This window comes from Anastrepha ludens, chromosome X (assembly GCF_028408465.1).
Source record: "Anastrepha ludens isolate Willacy chromosome X, idAnaLude1.1, whole genome shotgun sequence".
NCBI classification, from domain to species: Eukaryota; Metazoa; Arthropoda; class Insecta; order Diptera; family Tephritidae; genus Anastrepha; species Anastrepha ludens.
The window spans coordinates 85441975-85458072 of record NC_071503.1 but is presented as its reverse complement, the minus strand read 5'-3'; the positions used below and the strand labels follow the sequence as shown (position 1 = coordinate 85458072).

The following is a 16098-nucleotide window of genomic DNA, read 5'->3' as shown; positions in this document are numbered from 1 at the left end:
TTTTACTATGAATACACTCTAATATCTCGGAGTGACCTTTTTTAACATATTTTGGTTTAATAATACGTTTTTTTAACTTACAGTTTCGGTAGCTTTAAATTAAAAACAAAAAGAAACAAAAACCCCAAACTTAAAAATTTTCGCATTTTGGGTTTAAAAAAGCACTAAATTTATGGGGAAGAGCAAATGGTTGGCAACACTGCACAGCTTTGCAAAAGTGACATCACGCACTCTCTGATGGGCGCAATCTTCTTTCTATCATTCTCGATATATATGCGCGTATAAATATAAATTACCATGTTTGTATTTGCATCTTCCTGTGTGACTGAATCATTTCTCTATGAGGATTATTAATTTGATATGCTTGAAGAATTTAAAATAAAACCTTAATATATGTACATTTATCCTATGCTAATATATATTGTATTGGTACTTGTATTTGTCCTGTGCTAATATATATTGTCGACCGCCGTAGCCGAATGGGTTGGTGCGTGACTACCATTCGAAATTCGGAGAGAGAACGTAGGTTCGGATCTCGGTGAAACACCAATTAAGAAAAACATTTTTCTAATAGCGGTCGCCCCTCGGCAGACAATGGCAAACCTCCAAGTGTATTTCTGCCATGAAAAAGCTCCTCATAAAAAATATCTGCCGTTTGGAGTCGGCTTAAAACTGTAGGTCCCTCCATTTGTGGAACAACATCAAGACGCACACCACAAATAGGAGGAGGAGCTCGGCCAAACACCCAAAAAAGGTGTACGCGCCAATTATATATATATATATATAATATACTATATATTGTATAAGCATGCATACATGCAATTTCGCGCAATTTTCATCAAAAAACCAAAAAGAACAAATCTATTGTAATATGTAAACATGTATACAAATCATATGCACATATCAAATGAACAAATCTATTCTGTACGCAGGCAAATGTAAGCTAAGAAAACTACATTTTTTCACACTTGCGTATCACTCTCTTCCTTTCATTTCTCTCCGGCAGCCATATTAATTAATTTCGTTCTGTTAACTTGTGGTGAAGTAATTTCTGAGTTGAATTATTACCCGTGTTTTGTTAGAGCCCAAAATGAGGAACGGGCCGGGACTAAACCTTCTTTATGAAATTGCGTTCTCTGGTAGGAGTATATGTATAGCCGTGTATATTTTTTGGAGGTAATAGACTTTTATAAAATACGAAAAAACCTAAGAAAAATATTTTGGATGGACACAAAACCAAAGCTGTTTTCTGATGTACGTCTATTCCATAAATTTTTGTGGTATTATTCTGAATATTTTGCACCGAACTCTAAAAGTGCCGCCAGACACTGCAAGTTAAGTGATATTTTGACTGTAATTAAAGGAAAGCAAATCAATTTGGAAAGCTCTAAAGGTTCAGTAACAAGTTTTAATATTTGTAAGAAGTGTGACCATGTGAAATATTGGCTCGGATTACATACATACATATATGTTTTTTCTACGTTATGTTTTATAATTACATGAATTTTTTTGCAAAATCGAATTTAATTTCATTTACTAAGTGAAAGTTAACCTGCAATGCACTTTTTGGAAATAAATAGGCAATTTTTACAAACTCTTATTATTTCCGAAATTCTTTAGCTTGACGGGCGTAAACTTAACTATTTTCTAAGTGGTTTCTGTACACTTGATATTAAAAACCGCCACTGTAGTTAAATAAATTTTCTTTTTCAAAATTTGTTTATGATATATATATACATATGTAAGTAATTTAATATTTAATACCAGATTGCCATTTTTAGGTATTCCGACAGCAACAAACAACTATATTTAATGAAAAGTTAAAATATTAAGCATAAAAAACTTTTCATGTATAGTAGAAACATTAGAATTAAGAAATGCATGTACTGAATAACAATTCAAGAAGGAAAGACTTCTGCTCAAAAGTATTCGGGAATCCGGGTATTCAAATATTTGGGGCAAAATTTTAAAATATATTTTTCATTTTACTTTAAATTTCTTTTTCGATTATTTATGATAAGAAAGCATTTTATGTAAATTTAGTAAATTCTAGCACATTTTAGCTTTGTATTATATTTCAATGATATGTAAGCCTAAACTAACTTACTACATATATTAACAATATTTATGTGTGTTATATATACTCCTATTTATATGTTGTATATACACATATAATGTGCCTAGTTTGTTATTACATTTATTTAACGATTATGCGATTTTTATCATTGCATTCGTTGGTATTGACTTACTTTCTGTATACACATGCATACGTTTATGAAAAATAATTTTATTCATTTTAAGCACCCGCATTCATATATGCTTTTACATATATATTTATTTACAAAAAAGCCGGGTTTGATAGTTAATTTGTAGTGTAGAAACATTGTTTTGGTTCCTCGGTAGAATGAAGTTGTAATGCATTGTTCGTCATAACTTTTATTTGCATTTGTTTCAATATAACAATTCTATTTTTGTAAGCGCATATGTATTTATTTATTTACATTATTTACATTAATTTCATTATTTTTTTAATTCACCCCGTTCTGCCTCCTAAATACATATGTGTGTACCTGCTCCGTTCTATATGTATTTGTGATGTTTCCATGAAAATAACAGCGTCGGAGAACGTCAATTGATGTACGTCGCCCAAGTGTACAGGATCTGGAAGATTTGATAAATAAACCTTCTACGCCATTGCGTGAAATCGGCGATGGTGGACCACCGCAAATTATTGATGTACAGGAATCATATTCCGTGGTCGAAGGTGCGTAGAACGTTTTCTAACATAAACTATTTAAGTATGTATATAATTGCACTTATTTACAGAAATTTTAATTCTAAAATAAAATTGATTAATAAATACGTACATACACACTCATATGCGAACTTTCATAATTGTTATATGCCTGTGTATAAGTATTTCTCCTTTGATTTTTCGCTTTAAGGACAGATCAGTATGGATTAATTTATAAGATTTAAAGTTTTTCTATTTATTGGTGCTCTAATCTAGTTAGTTATTGAAAATGTTCCAAAAAATGACATTCAAAAGGTCAAAGATCCATATTATTAGTATCTAGAAATTTAACGGCATTCTAGTTACAAGTTTTTAAAAACCAATTTAATTTTTTCTGAAAAACTGGAAAACGGATCGGGTAATAATCGGATAATAACAAACCCCTAGCGTACCTGTGGTTCTGTTTCATTGTTTTTTGACTAATCTGTTGTCCAAAAATGTATTAAGTCACGAAAAACTGATTGAATCCATATAATATATATTTCACTGACTTCTCGACAATATTTTAAATGTCACAGGCATAAATGGGTAAATTTAATTCAGAGTTTTCTCACAACCTTTACTAAGATATTTCTGTCATTACTACTACTACTCCGACAACAGGACTATGTACTCCGACTATGTTCGAACCGTCCATTGTACTGTTTTTCTAGTCAAAGTGTGCCGATTTTTGTTTCCAACCAAATCTTCCCCGAGAACCTTAAAACTTCTTCGGATAATCGGCGAGTGGACGTCCAGTAAGTCCTTAAACTTATGAAAAATTCCATCTGAGTACCTAGCCTAGACATTCCATTAAGAATTTGGTTAGGAATAATTTTTGAGTTCGTCATAAGTCTTACAAGCGTATGTATGTATGTAAATATGTTGTACTTATTCCATGTCTATAAATGTTTTCCAATGTATGCCCACACATATTTGTACCATATATTTATACATATGTTTTCCCCCTTACATGTAACACTGTCCAGACTCTACAGCTTATATGACTGTTGGTGTTGAAGGCAACCCAGCGCCAACATTTAGATTTTATAAAGGCGTCAGCGAAATAATCGAGGGTGGACGATTTAAATTCCTTACTGATGGGCAGACAAATTCTATTACTCTCTGTATGCGTAAATGTAAGCCCAATGATGAGGGCAAGTATAAAGTGGTTGTTTCAAATATACATGGCGAAGACTCAGCCGAAATGCAATTGTATGTTTCGGATTCAAGCGGCATGGATTTTCGTGCTATGCTCAAAAAACGTCGTTATCAAAAATGGGACAAAGAAGAAGAAGACCCCAATTGGGGAGAATTAAAACAAACTGAAAAACCATTGCCAACACTCAAAAAAGTTGAGAGGGTAAGAAAATGTTCAACATATATACGACGGCTGCAAATTAATCGTACCAATTTACTAAAATATTTGCTTTAGACTAACATGTACAACACGTTTCAGTGTATCAAATAATACTAATGTGTTTTCATAAAAAATTTTATGAATTTAAATATAAGTATTTGTATAAAAGTTCGAATCCAATGTAAATTAAATTTTGATTTCCAAATTCAACTGAAGTGGAATTTTATCGAAATAATGTAAGACAAACTGCCATTATCACATAATTTTGCCAATAAAACTTATTAACCGTAAAGAAAATACTGCAACCAAATTCTTGCAAAATTCTTAATATCTATTCATGCTTGGTGTAAAATTTGCAGTAATTTTCGATGATTCTCAAACATTTAAGTATAGAACTCTTTAAGATAAACATATAACACCATCCGACAAAATTAAAATTTTGTTTGCACATACTTTCACCACCTATAAAATTCTGAATGCAGGGCTAAAAAATTCATCATTCATTCACGTTTTTGAGACGCAAAATGCATCTTATTTAATATTATAATTTTTTTATTGGGCATGGGAATAAGTTTCTGCCCTCGCTAAAGGAGTGTCGCTGCTGATACTATTTTTGTGTTCGCTCTAGTAATATATTGGTGATTTGAAGGTGTATATGTGAGGTCTCCGTGGCCGAATGGGTTGGTGCGTGATTACCATTCGGAATTCACAGATAGAACGTTGGTTCGAATCTCGGTGAAAGCAAAATTAATAAAAACATTTTTCTAATAGCGGTCGCCCCTCGGCAGGCAATGGCAAACCTCCGAGTCTATTTCTGCCATGAAAAAGCTCCTCATAAAAAATATTTACCGTTCGGAGTCGGCTTGAAACTGTAGGTCCCTCCATTTGTGGAACAACATCAAGACGCACACCACAAATAGGAGGAGGAGCTCGGCCAAACACCCAAAAGGGGTGTACGCTCCAATTATATATGTATATATATATGTGAGGTCTCGCTCGCAGTATCTGACATTCGTTTGAAGCGTAAATATCCTTTTTTACCTGACGTCAATAATGTCTACGTTTATCCCGAAAAAACAGCATGAGCGGTCATGCTTCATTATTAACTTTTAAAGAAAAATGCAGCTGAAACGTGTCGTTTATTCATCAATATATCCGGTAATCACGCTCCATCAAATAAAACTGGTAAAGAGTGGTTTCGACGCTTCCAAAGTGGCAATTTCGACGTGAGTGATAAAGATTGCGAAAGAGCACCGAAAAAATTCGAAGATATCCAACTACAACAATTATTGGATGAAAACGAATGTCGAACGCTCGGTGATATGCCTAAAGAGTTGGATGTTGACAGAACAACCGTCGCTAAATGTTTGCACGCGATGGGATTGATCCAGAAAGCAGGTGACTGCGTGCAACATCAATTGAAGGAGAGGGATATCGAGAGACATTTGGTGACGAGTGAGATGCTTCTTGAACGGCAGAAAAGGAAAGGTTTTCTGCATTGCATTGTCAGTGGCGATAAAAGAAGGACCTTTTATCATAACCCTAAGCGTCGAAAATGTTGGAGCCTGCCAGGTGAATCAGGTCCATCGACAGCGAAAAAAATACTCATGCTTCAAAGCTTATGTTGCGCATCTGGTGGGATACTCTATTATGAACTCCTTAAACCATCTGAAACCATCACTAGCGATCGTTACCGAGTGCAGCTAATGCGTTTGAATGGAGCTTTCAAAGAAACGCGGCCGGAATGGGATTGTAATCAGTCAGCCCTTATTGGAGAGCGTTTCATTTCTTACGAAAGCATCGCAAACTGGCTCAATTAATGGATCAAGTCAAAAGAACTCGAATATTTTGTCAGAGGAATCCGTATGCTTCCTAAAAGATGGAGTAAAGTTGTAGCTTCCAATGGCACATACTTGCCATAATGTCAGGTATTATTAAGTTGTTTAAATAATTCGTAACTTTGGTTAAGAACGGACGGAAACTTATTCCCATACCCAATATTTTCTAAGTAGTGTAAAACAATTCTTTTTTGACGTGATAACGTCTTATAATTCGATTTAACAGGCTGCACGCACGAAAAAATGTGTCGTTACCTAGCTCATTAGTGTTACCTTGCTCATTAGTGTTACCTTGCTCATATGTCGTTACCTTGCTCATTGCCGTTACCTTGCTCATTGCATTGAATGAACTGCAAGCGAAAGCGCGGAATGAACGACAAAGCAAACAAAGCAAACGAACGGCAACGTTCAACATCTTGCTCTCTCCTACTTAAGTGAGCGTATATATGTATGTATATGCGCATATGTACATATATAAATTGACGTATTTGTATTTGCATATGCCTTCTTATTGATTATTATTAATTTGATTTACTTGAAGAATTTAAAATAAAACCAAGTTTGTTAATAATACCTGTTGTTTTAATGTTATTATTATTAATTTTTTTATTATATATGAAGGAAAAAATGTATGGTAATATTTACCATATACCTTATAAGATATGTTTATACTAATATAATATATTATATGTATATAAACATGCATATACATATACAATTTCGCGCAATTTTCAAAAAGAACAAATCTATATGTAAAGATGCATACAAGTCATATGGGCATATCAAATATACGAATCTATTCCGTACGCAAGCAAATGTAAGCTAATGTGCTTGAACTGCAAGCGAGAGCGCGGAACGAACGACAAAGAGCACAATCGGCCCCCGCGTTCGGCAACGTTCGACATCTGGCTCTGTCCTACTTGAGTGAGCATATATATGTATGTATATGCGCATATGTAGGTATATAAATTCACATGCTTGTATTTGCATATGCCTTCTTCCTGTGTGCATGGTAATGAGAATAGGACGGTGATAGAAAAAGTAGGAAATGAAAGGGAGTGTTTCGAGTGTAAAGTGTCTTGAAAAAGGCAAATCGATGATGGTGCCTCTTAGTGTTGTTGACTTATTAACGTCTGATGCACAATCGAAATTGAAGATATCTTTCATGAATTTGATAAATGTTTCGTCATTTTTCACGTTTGTGTAAATGTAACTTGACCTATTCCATTGCAATTCCATTTACCTCCTCCTCTATATCCATACAAAATATCTATCAAACAAATAAAATTAAAATTTTGTTTGGAAATTGCAACCATTCCTTCAATATTTTCTTATGACGTTGTCACGTTAAACTATCGTCAGTAAACCGACTTTACAGACAACCTCTTTTTTTTGTAATAAATTTTTGGTACTTATTTTGTTAATTGAAAGATTCAGGATTAGAGCCATGGCAAAGTGACCAACAGTCACGATCAGCACGATTGAAAGGGAGTACTTCAAATGGTTATACGGCAAATGAATTTTTAGTGGCATATGTGCACCGCATAACTATTTTCTGTGACAATTTATTTATAGTACCAACTTTTCAAATACTAATTGCGATTCGCCGCCACCGTAGCTGAATGGGTTGATGCGTGACTACCATTCGGAAGTAGGTTCGAATCGCTGCATGAAACACCATATGATAAAAAGTTATATTCTAATACCGGTCTAACACCCCTCAGCAGGCAATGGCGGTAGAAATGTAGGTCTTTCCATTTATGGAACAACATCAAGACGTATATCTCAAATAGGAGGAGGAATTCGGCCAAACACCTAAAAAGGGGTAAGCGCCAATTATATAGTATAACACCTACGGCTTGGTTTTAGGATTGGTATATATAGGGCTTTTTAATAAGAGGTGTCATTTTGGTATTCAAAGAAAAATGCTATTTTTTAATATGAATGATCGGATGTTTATTTCATTAAGAAGAGGAAGGTATGCCGTTAATAGTGGAAAATAACATCAGGCAAACGACCTCCACGGCCACGCTTACAGGACAATATTCTTTTCATGAAATTTTCCATAACCGAATTACAAAGTGGCTGCCCCATGCCCTCGATAGCCTCACAAATTCCATCTTTAAGGTCTTGAATCGACCCTGGGCTGCTGGCGTAGACTTTGTCTTTCACGTGGCCCCAAAAAAAAAAAAAGCCACGAGATTTTAAATCACAAGATCTCGGTGGCCAATTGTGATCACCTCTTCGAGAGATAACACGGCCCGGAAACTTTTCCCGTAAAAGATCAATGGTTTTGTTGCTTGTGTGGCACGTAGCGCCGTCTTGTTGAAAATAAACGTTGTCCAAATCAATACCATCCAATTCCGGCCATAAAAAATCATGAATCATCTCTCTTTTCTGTTTATGATATTGGCAATATTCCAGGAAAAAATAAGTCCTGTAATGAAAGAAAGTTTTTTTTTTATTATAAAACAAGTCTACTAAATTTATTTTACTAAATTTATTTTACTATATTGGATTCAATTTACATTGGAATATTTAAATTTTTGAACCAGAAAAAACGTGTTGTTAAAAAAATCGTATGGGTAAAAATAATTAGAGCAATTTTGCGTCTAAAAAACGCAAACCGATTGGTCTAAAAACTGCCAGACACGGCCAGATATCTTTTTTTAGCCCTATTTTCAGAATATATAGCTCTCACTCATGTGTGCCAAAATATTTAAATTTTTTGTAATTTGTTTAGCAATTGCCATTATAACATTTGCGAAATATTTATTAAAACTTATGCTTAATAATCAATAAAACCACAAAACAACTTGTATTTATTTACAATAAATTTATGTGCCCCAAATAAGTCAATTAGGTGTATGTAATAAAACTATAGACGGACGAACTTTAAATAAGAAATAAAAAATTACTTGCCATTATTTTAATCTAACCAAATTCTAGCCCAAGGCGATTATGTTTTTATAATTATGCAAATATATTTCATTAACGCGCTTGGCGTTTCCAGGGTCCCTGACCCCGAGTACTACATATATTCTTACATGCTTCGTATCTAACCAAGTATTTTGGAAGATAGCCTTTGCAACTTTTCAAATGCAATATATTAGTTGGAAAAATTACTTAATTATATTTATTTCTTACAATCGCAAATATATACACATTTTACTTCTTTGTAAATGTAAAATAGCAAATCACTATATAAGCATATCCAAAAAATTAAAAGCTTTTATTCCCACAAACTGTTTATTATCCTCTAAACTTTAAGCTAACTTCTAAATCGTCAGTTGCAACCCATAGGTACAAAGGATATGTAGTGCTACATAACACTATAAAACAGAATATTAAAAATGCAAAGCATTGAATTTATCTTTTGCACTTATTACACAAAACATTTCATAAGCCCATACGCCGTCACTTACTAGTAATATTTTTGCAATCAATAACTACATGGAATGTATGTGGAGTTATATGTATGTAGAGTAAAACTCTTATAAAGTACGTTAATGTAGACCAACATAGAATACATACATATATAAACCAATGCTAATAAAATGTTACCTACAACTAAAATTTTGCTATGTTCTATTTTCCATAACAAAAAATATGTACATACAGGCAACAACACCAAAACGTAGACCACCCTTAGCTGAATTGATACCCGATTGGCCAACATTACGTCCAATTCGTCGCAAGGAGGTTCGACTACTGACATCAGCCCTATCTCCATATGACTACTATGCAACTTTTTTACATTCCTTGCCAAGAAATTGGCACTCAAAATGAGTATTCTTTAGCGTTCGATGTTGTCTACTTGAACTTTCTCTCTCTCACATTTCCAAAAAACACAAAAATATTAATAATATTAATAATAGTCTTAATGTAATCAAACAAAAAGACACTGTTCAGTATATGTGTACTTACTTATACATAATACCTACTTATGATTAAACAAAGCTCTTTACTTTTTAATGCCTATACATTGAACTTTTCAGCACTTTTAAAGATAATATGAACTTGAATGCATATGTTTCTCGATAAGTAATATTTTTTGTGCCACTTTTTCGAAAATTTTGTACTCCTCACTCAATCTTTTGTACTTTCTTTCTGTCTCTTAAATGTTGATTTTTAGGATTTTTACTGCTCGCTCGTGGATGAGAAAATTTTTAAACATTTTTTGTTTTCAAATCGTTTGGGTAATATTAACTAAAATCAATTTAAAATCGTTTCAAAACGCAAGCGAATTGGTCTAAAAAAACGGTCAGACAGGGATATTTTTATTTTGACCTACTTTCAGAATATACAGTTCTTGATTATGTGTGCAAACATGTGTCGGTCGATGTAATCAGTCGGTGTGTGTAACAATTGCCTTTTTAACGTTTACGAAATATATATTAAAACTTATACTTAATAATAAATAAAAGCACAATAAAACGTGTAGATTGTTACAATAAACTTTTATATCCTAAATAGGTATGTAGGTACATTATGTATATGTAACGAAATAAGAGACGGACGAACTTAAAATGGAAATACAAAATTAATTCCTGTTATAAGACCTCTTCTATTTGCCACTTCTCTGTTCGTTATCTCTCTGCTCGACTAACTTGACGAAGATCCGCCGAAAGCGAGTATAGTTATACCTCATAAAATTGGTATAACTCATTATTTTATATACAGATGTAATTTTAGGCCGCTCTATTCCAGCGTTGCCAAGATATGTTTATTTATGCCAATTGCTTCATCTATTCGCCACTCGGTAAAACTTGGCGAAAAGAAGAGGCCTATTTTGTTCTTATCAAATTCTAACCCACGCCGACTATGTTTTTCTAATTACGCAAACAGAAAGCAATGCATTCATATTTTATTAATGCGCTTGGCGTTTCCGGGAGTACTCATCCCAAGAACTGTATTCTTACAATCTTCGGACCAAACCAAGTTTTTAGGCAGCTAACCTTTGCAGCTTTCAAATTATTAGTTGCAAAAACTACACAGTACTATTATTTATTTTTGACAATCGCAAATAGATACACAGTTGACTTCATTTTAATTGTCAAATAGTGATATGTAACATATGAGTACACCTACATATCTATAAAGGAGACCGTTTGGAATCTTTACACACAAAGAAAAATCCCGCGAACCTTATTGCACTGCATCACAAATGAAACTTATAAATATTTCTGATCGATGCTTACATCATGATATGTTTGAGTGAACAATTTAAAGTACACTGAGGTACTACATATTGGCTTACTTAAGTGGTGCTGAAACAAATATCGTTAGGTAATGTTTCTAACTCCTTTCCCAAATATCCTTGTAATAATCATAATCTTTTTACACTTATTACACAAAACATTTAATAAGCCCACACACCATCACTTACTAGTAATATGTATGCAATGAATAACTACATGGCATGTGTGTGGAATTATATGTGTGTAGAGTAAAACTTTGTTCCATACTCTTATAAAGTACGTTAATGTAGACCAACATAGAATACATATATTTATATAAATCAATGCTAATAAAATGTTACCTACAACTAAAATTTTTAATGTGTTCTATTTTCCATAACAAAAAAAGTGTGCATATAGGCAACTACACCAAAACGTAGACCACCCTTAGCTAAATTGATATCCAATTGGCCAACATTACGTCCAATTCGTCGCAAGGAGGTTCGACTACTGACATCAGCCCTATCTCCATATGACTACTATGCAACTTTTTTACATTCCTTGCCAAGAAATTGGCACTCAAAATGAGTATTCTTTAGCGTTCGATGTTGTCTACTTGAACTTTCTCTCTCTCACATTTCCAAAAAACACAAAAATTTTAATAACATTAATAATAATCTTAATGTAATCAAACAAAAATACACTTTTCAGTATATGTGTACCTACCTATACATAATACCTAGTTATGATTAAACAAAGCTCTTTACTTTTTAATGCCTATACATTGAACTTTTCAGCATTTTTAAAGATAATATGAACTTGAATGCATATGTTTCTCGATAAGTAATATTTTTTGTGCCACTTTTTCGAAAATTTTGTACTCCTCACTCAATCTTTTGTACTTTCTTTCTGTCTCTTAAATGTTGATTTTTAGGATTTTTACTGATCGCTCGTGGATGGGAAAATTTTTAAACATTTTTCTTTTTCAAATCGTTTGGGTAATATTAACTAAAATCAATTTAAAATCGTTTCAAAACGCAAGCGAATTGGTCTAAAAAAACGGTCAGACAGGGATATTTTTATTTTGACCTACTTTCAGAATATACAGTTCTTGCTTATATGTGCAAACATGTGTCGGTCGATGTAATCAGTCGGTGTGTGTAACAATTGCCTTTTTAACGTTTACGAAATATATATTAAAACTTATACTTAATAATAAATAAAAGCACAATAAAACGTGTAGATTGTTACAATAAACTTTTATATCCTAAATAGGTATGTACATAGGTACATTATGTATATGTAACGAAATAAGAGACGGACGAACTTAAAAAGGAAATACAAAATTTATTCCTGTTATAAGAGCTCTTCTATTTGCCACTTCTCTGTTCGATATCTCTCTGCTCGACTAACTTGAAGAAAAATTTGGATGCGAAAGCAACAACAAAGTTGTCGAGCAAGATCCGCCGCTAGTATAGTTATACCTCATAAAACTGGTGTAACTCATTATTTTACAAACCCATGTAATTTTAAGCAGCTCTATTCCAGCGTTGCCAAGATATGTTTATTTATGCCAAATGCTTCATCTATTCGCCACTCGGTAAAACTTGGCGAAAAGAAGAGGCCTATTTTAATCTAATGTAATTCTAATCCACGCTGACTATGTTTTTCTAATTACGCAAACAGAAAGCAATGCATTCATATTTTATTAATGCGCTTGGCGTTTCCGGGAGTACTCATCCCAAGAACTATATTCTTACAATCTTCGGATCAAACCAAGTTTTTAGGCAGCTAACCTTTGCACCTTTCAATTTATTAGTTGCAAGAGTTACACAATTGTATTATTTATTTTTCACAATCGCAAATATGTAGATACACATTCTTCACTTTAATTGTTAAATATATAACGGAGTCCGTTTGGAATCTTTACACACAAAGAAGAATCACGCGAACCTTATTGCTCTGCATCACAAATGAAACTTATAAATATTTCTGATCGATGCTTACATCATGATATGTTTGAGTGAACAATTTAAAGTACACTGAGGTACTACATATTGGCTTACTTAAGTGGTGCTGAAACAAATATCGTTAGGTAATGTTTCTAACTCCTTTCCCAAATATCCTTGTAATAATCATAATCTTTTTACACTTATTACACAAAACATTTAATAAGCCCACACACCATCACTTACTAGTAATATGTATGCAATGAATAACTACATGGCATGTGTGTGGAATTATATGTGTGTAGAGTAAAACTTTGTTCCATACTCTTTTAAAGTACGTTAATGTAGACCAACATAGAATACATATACTTATATAAATCAATGCTAAAGAAATGTTACCTACAACTAAAATTTTGTATATGTTCTATTTTCTATAATAAAAAATGTGTACATACAGGCGACAACACCAACACGTAGACCATCCTTAGCTGAATTGATACCCGATTGGCCAACATTACATCCATTTCGTCGCGAAGAGGTTCGACTACTGGCATCAGCCCAGCTCCATTTGACTACTATACAACTTTTTTACATTCCTCGCCACGCAGTTGGCACTCAAAATGAGTTTTCTTTAGCGCTCGATGTTGTCTACTTGAACTTTCTCTATCTCACATTTCCAAAAACATTAATAACATTAATAATATATTAATTGTAATAAAAAAAACGAAACTTTTCACTTCTCCATATATATGTATGTGTGTACCTACTTATAATATCTACTCGTGATTAAACAAAGCTCTTTACTTTTTAATGCGTATATACTGCGTTTTTAAGGACAATATGAATTTGAATGCATATGCCCATATTTTTCGATCAGTAATATATTTATGGTACTTTTTCGAAAATTTTCTGCACCTCACAATATCTCTTTTTCACTTTCTTTTACTCTCTTGAATGTCGATTTTTCAGAACTTTTACTGATCGCTCGTAGATGGGAAAATTTTGAATTGCTTTTACTATTTTGAAAAAAGTAAAGAAAAAGCCTACATGTTTTTGAAAAACAAACATTTTAATACAAAAAATTGTTGGTGTCTGTTTGTGGATGTTGTGATAATCATTTTTGAAGTTTTTTCGAAACCTTTGCAGGTTTTTGCTTGTACTTATATACATATACCCTGCAGTAAAGTTGGGACAATTTTCCAAGATTTAGATGCGGCGCAAAGCAAGTTGATTATTTATTACTCAAAAAACGTTTCTGACAAGAAAATGACTTCGTTTGGTAATTAATATTCAAAAACATGCAAGTGAAAACCAATATAAATAAAATAAATTTTTGATCGATCACAACTGATTAATATTTGCACCATGATTTAAGTTAGTAATTTAGTAAACCTAGCTACTTATGCGTGTTAAAAATATTCATATGTTGTGAAAGGATGAAAAATTATATCACTGTTGGTTTTATTACCGATAAAGTACGTGTCTATAAGTCCTAAGGCAAAAAGTAATAGTATAAAATTCGTCTTCTAGTAACCCGAGTTGGCTACTTCCACAATAAATTTACTATATGTGTATGGATGTTGTTTCTTACTCAATATATATTAAAGTTATTGGGTCAGCTAAACCAAATATCATACTTACATATAAAATCCATAAATGTGAAGGGCCATTTGCACTTAAAAAGGGTCACTATTGAGTCAAAATTGTGTTGCAAAACGTTGGAAGCATTTAGTTGTAAGCATTTGCCGCTATTATCGCAACTAATATCATTGTTACATAGAAGTACACAGTTGAAAGAATTTGCTGGGGATTTAAGACAGCTAATATTGCGAGGTCAGCGCTAGTCTGTGGATGGTCTGATTTGCTGCAGGGTACACGTCATATGTATCTACCCACTTTTAAATAAATCTGGCATGCTTATGACCCAAGAATGTGACAGCAGATGGTAATAATAGAAAGGTATGCGAAGTTTATTTAATATTTTGAAATAAAAACACTGTAATAAAAAGTGTCTTTAACATTTTCGAATGGTTTAAGCTCTTTGCAGTTATGAGCCAAAACAGTTACACTTTTTAATTTAATTCACCTACATATGCACTATATATGTATGCATATACTTATACATTATACAAAAGTGTGTGTAAATATGTGAGTGTATGTAACTGCAGTGTGGTCCACATAGCGCTTGGAATGCATTCATATTTTTCTATGAATTTTATTTTACTGTAAGGATTTAAATTTGCCTTTAAATATCGAACATAATTTAATTTGAAGGGCTTCCGCGGCTGGAAAATTCGATTTCATATTTTTACTTTTGAATTGTCACTGAAAGATGTCGAAACATTTGCACTTCACAGTACGCCTCAAAAAATTGAGGAATAGGGTCAAATCGCAACTTCTAGGCTGCCAATTGACATCACCATTTTCACTGTTCAGGCAAAAACAGGCTATTTAACAATTTTTTTTTTATAATATATAACCCGCATGCCATTTTAACTGTCAAAGTTAAAAATATCAATAGTTCAAATTCCAAACGCTGAATGGGCCACCCATTACGGTTTTATTTAATGTATTTTAAAAATACAATTGCTCCAGCTTATTAAATTTCTATACTATATTCGAGTATGTCACTGCAGGCCTAGAGTTTTCTTGCAAAATCATTATTAAAAAAAGTGATGCATATACATATGCAATGATATAATATTATTGTGTATGTATTTTTTATTTTTTCATCACTATATTTTTACACCTACATTGCGTATTAATATTACATATACACAAATATATTGCATCTTTTACATTTTAATTAGTTTTTATAAGCCTTACTAAAAGTTCGTAAACAATTTTTATACACTTGGCAGTCAAAGTAGCGTCTTTTTTGGAATTTTGTGTGCTATACATATATCGGGAAACAAACGTTACTCACTAGCGTTACGTTACAACTCCGAATTTTGTTTTATATGTCTATTTGTAAGTCGTAAGTTATGTGTTTGCTTTA

The 16098-nt window shown here is 32.8% G+C and overlaps 2 protein-coding genes across 33 annotated transcripts in view; one reads left to right on the top strand and one right to left on the bottom strand.

Annotated features, from left to right (window-relative positions):
- The window catches only part of LOC128870443 (twitchin), a 243403-nt gene that overhangs the window by 188790 nt on the left and 38515 nt on the right, over positions 1-16098 (top strand). For 27 of the 29 annotated variants that reach the window (XM_054113106.1, XM_054113098.1, XM_054113102.1 and 24 more), the window contains 3 exons: positions 2617-2764; positions 3763-4136; positions 13558-13638. The exons of 1 other annotated variant lie outside the window; for it this stretch is intronic. In XM_054113106.1, coding sequence (XP_053969081.1) covers positions 2617-2764; positions 3763-4136; positions 13558-13638 — 603 coding nt within the window. The remainder of the gene's footprint in view (positions 1-2616; positions 2765-3762; positions 4137-13557; positions 13639-16098) is intronic. One more of the 29 variants, XM_054113088.1, reaches the window with a different exon arrangement.
- Positions 7725-14814, bottom strand: LOC128870448 (uncharacterized). 4 transcript variants are annotated; one of them, XR_008455378.1, is made up of 2 exons: positions 13556-13632; positions 7725-8408 (listed from the first exon to the last, which is right to left on the bottom strand). XR_008455378.1 is itself a non-coding variant. In XM_054113109.1 (2 exons), the coding sequence occupies exons 1-2, from the start codon at positions 14768-14770 to the stop codon at positions 7958-7960; spliced, it is 480 nt and encodes a 159-aa protein (XP_053969084.1). In that variant the 5' UTR covers positions 14771-14814; the 3' UTR covers positions 7725-7957. The 4 variants fall into 4 exon arrangements, 1 of the variants encoding a protein (XP_053969084.1); XR_008455377.1 differs by lacking the exon at positions 13556-13632 and adding an exon at positions 12948-13108; XR_008455379.1 differs by lacking the exon at positions 13556-13632 and adding an exon at positions 9591-9653.

Excerpts from the sequence above, each read along its gene's own strand:
- LOC128870448 (XM_054113109.1), bottom strand. The coding sequence starts at position 14,770 with ATGGCCCTTCACATTTATGGATTTTATAT. Across the intron at positions 8,409-14,741 it reads CACATTTATGGATTTTATAT|GACTTATTTTTTCCTGGAAT; the intron begins GTAAGTATGATA and ends CTTTCATTACAG.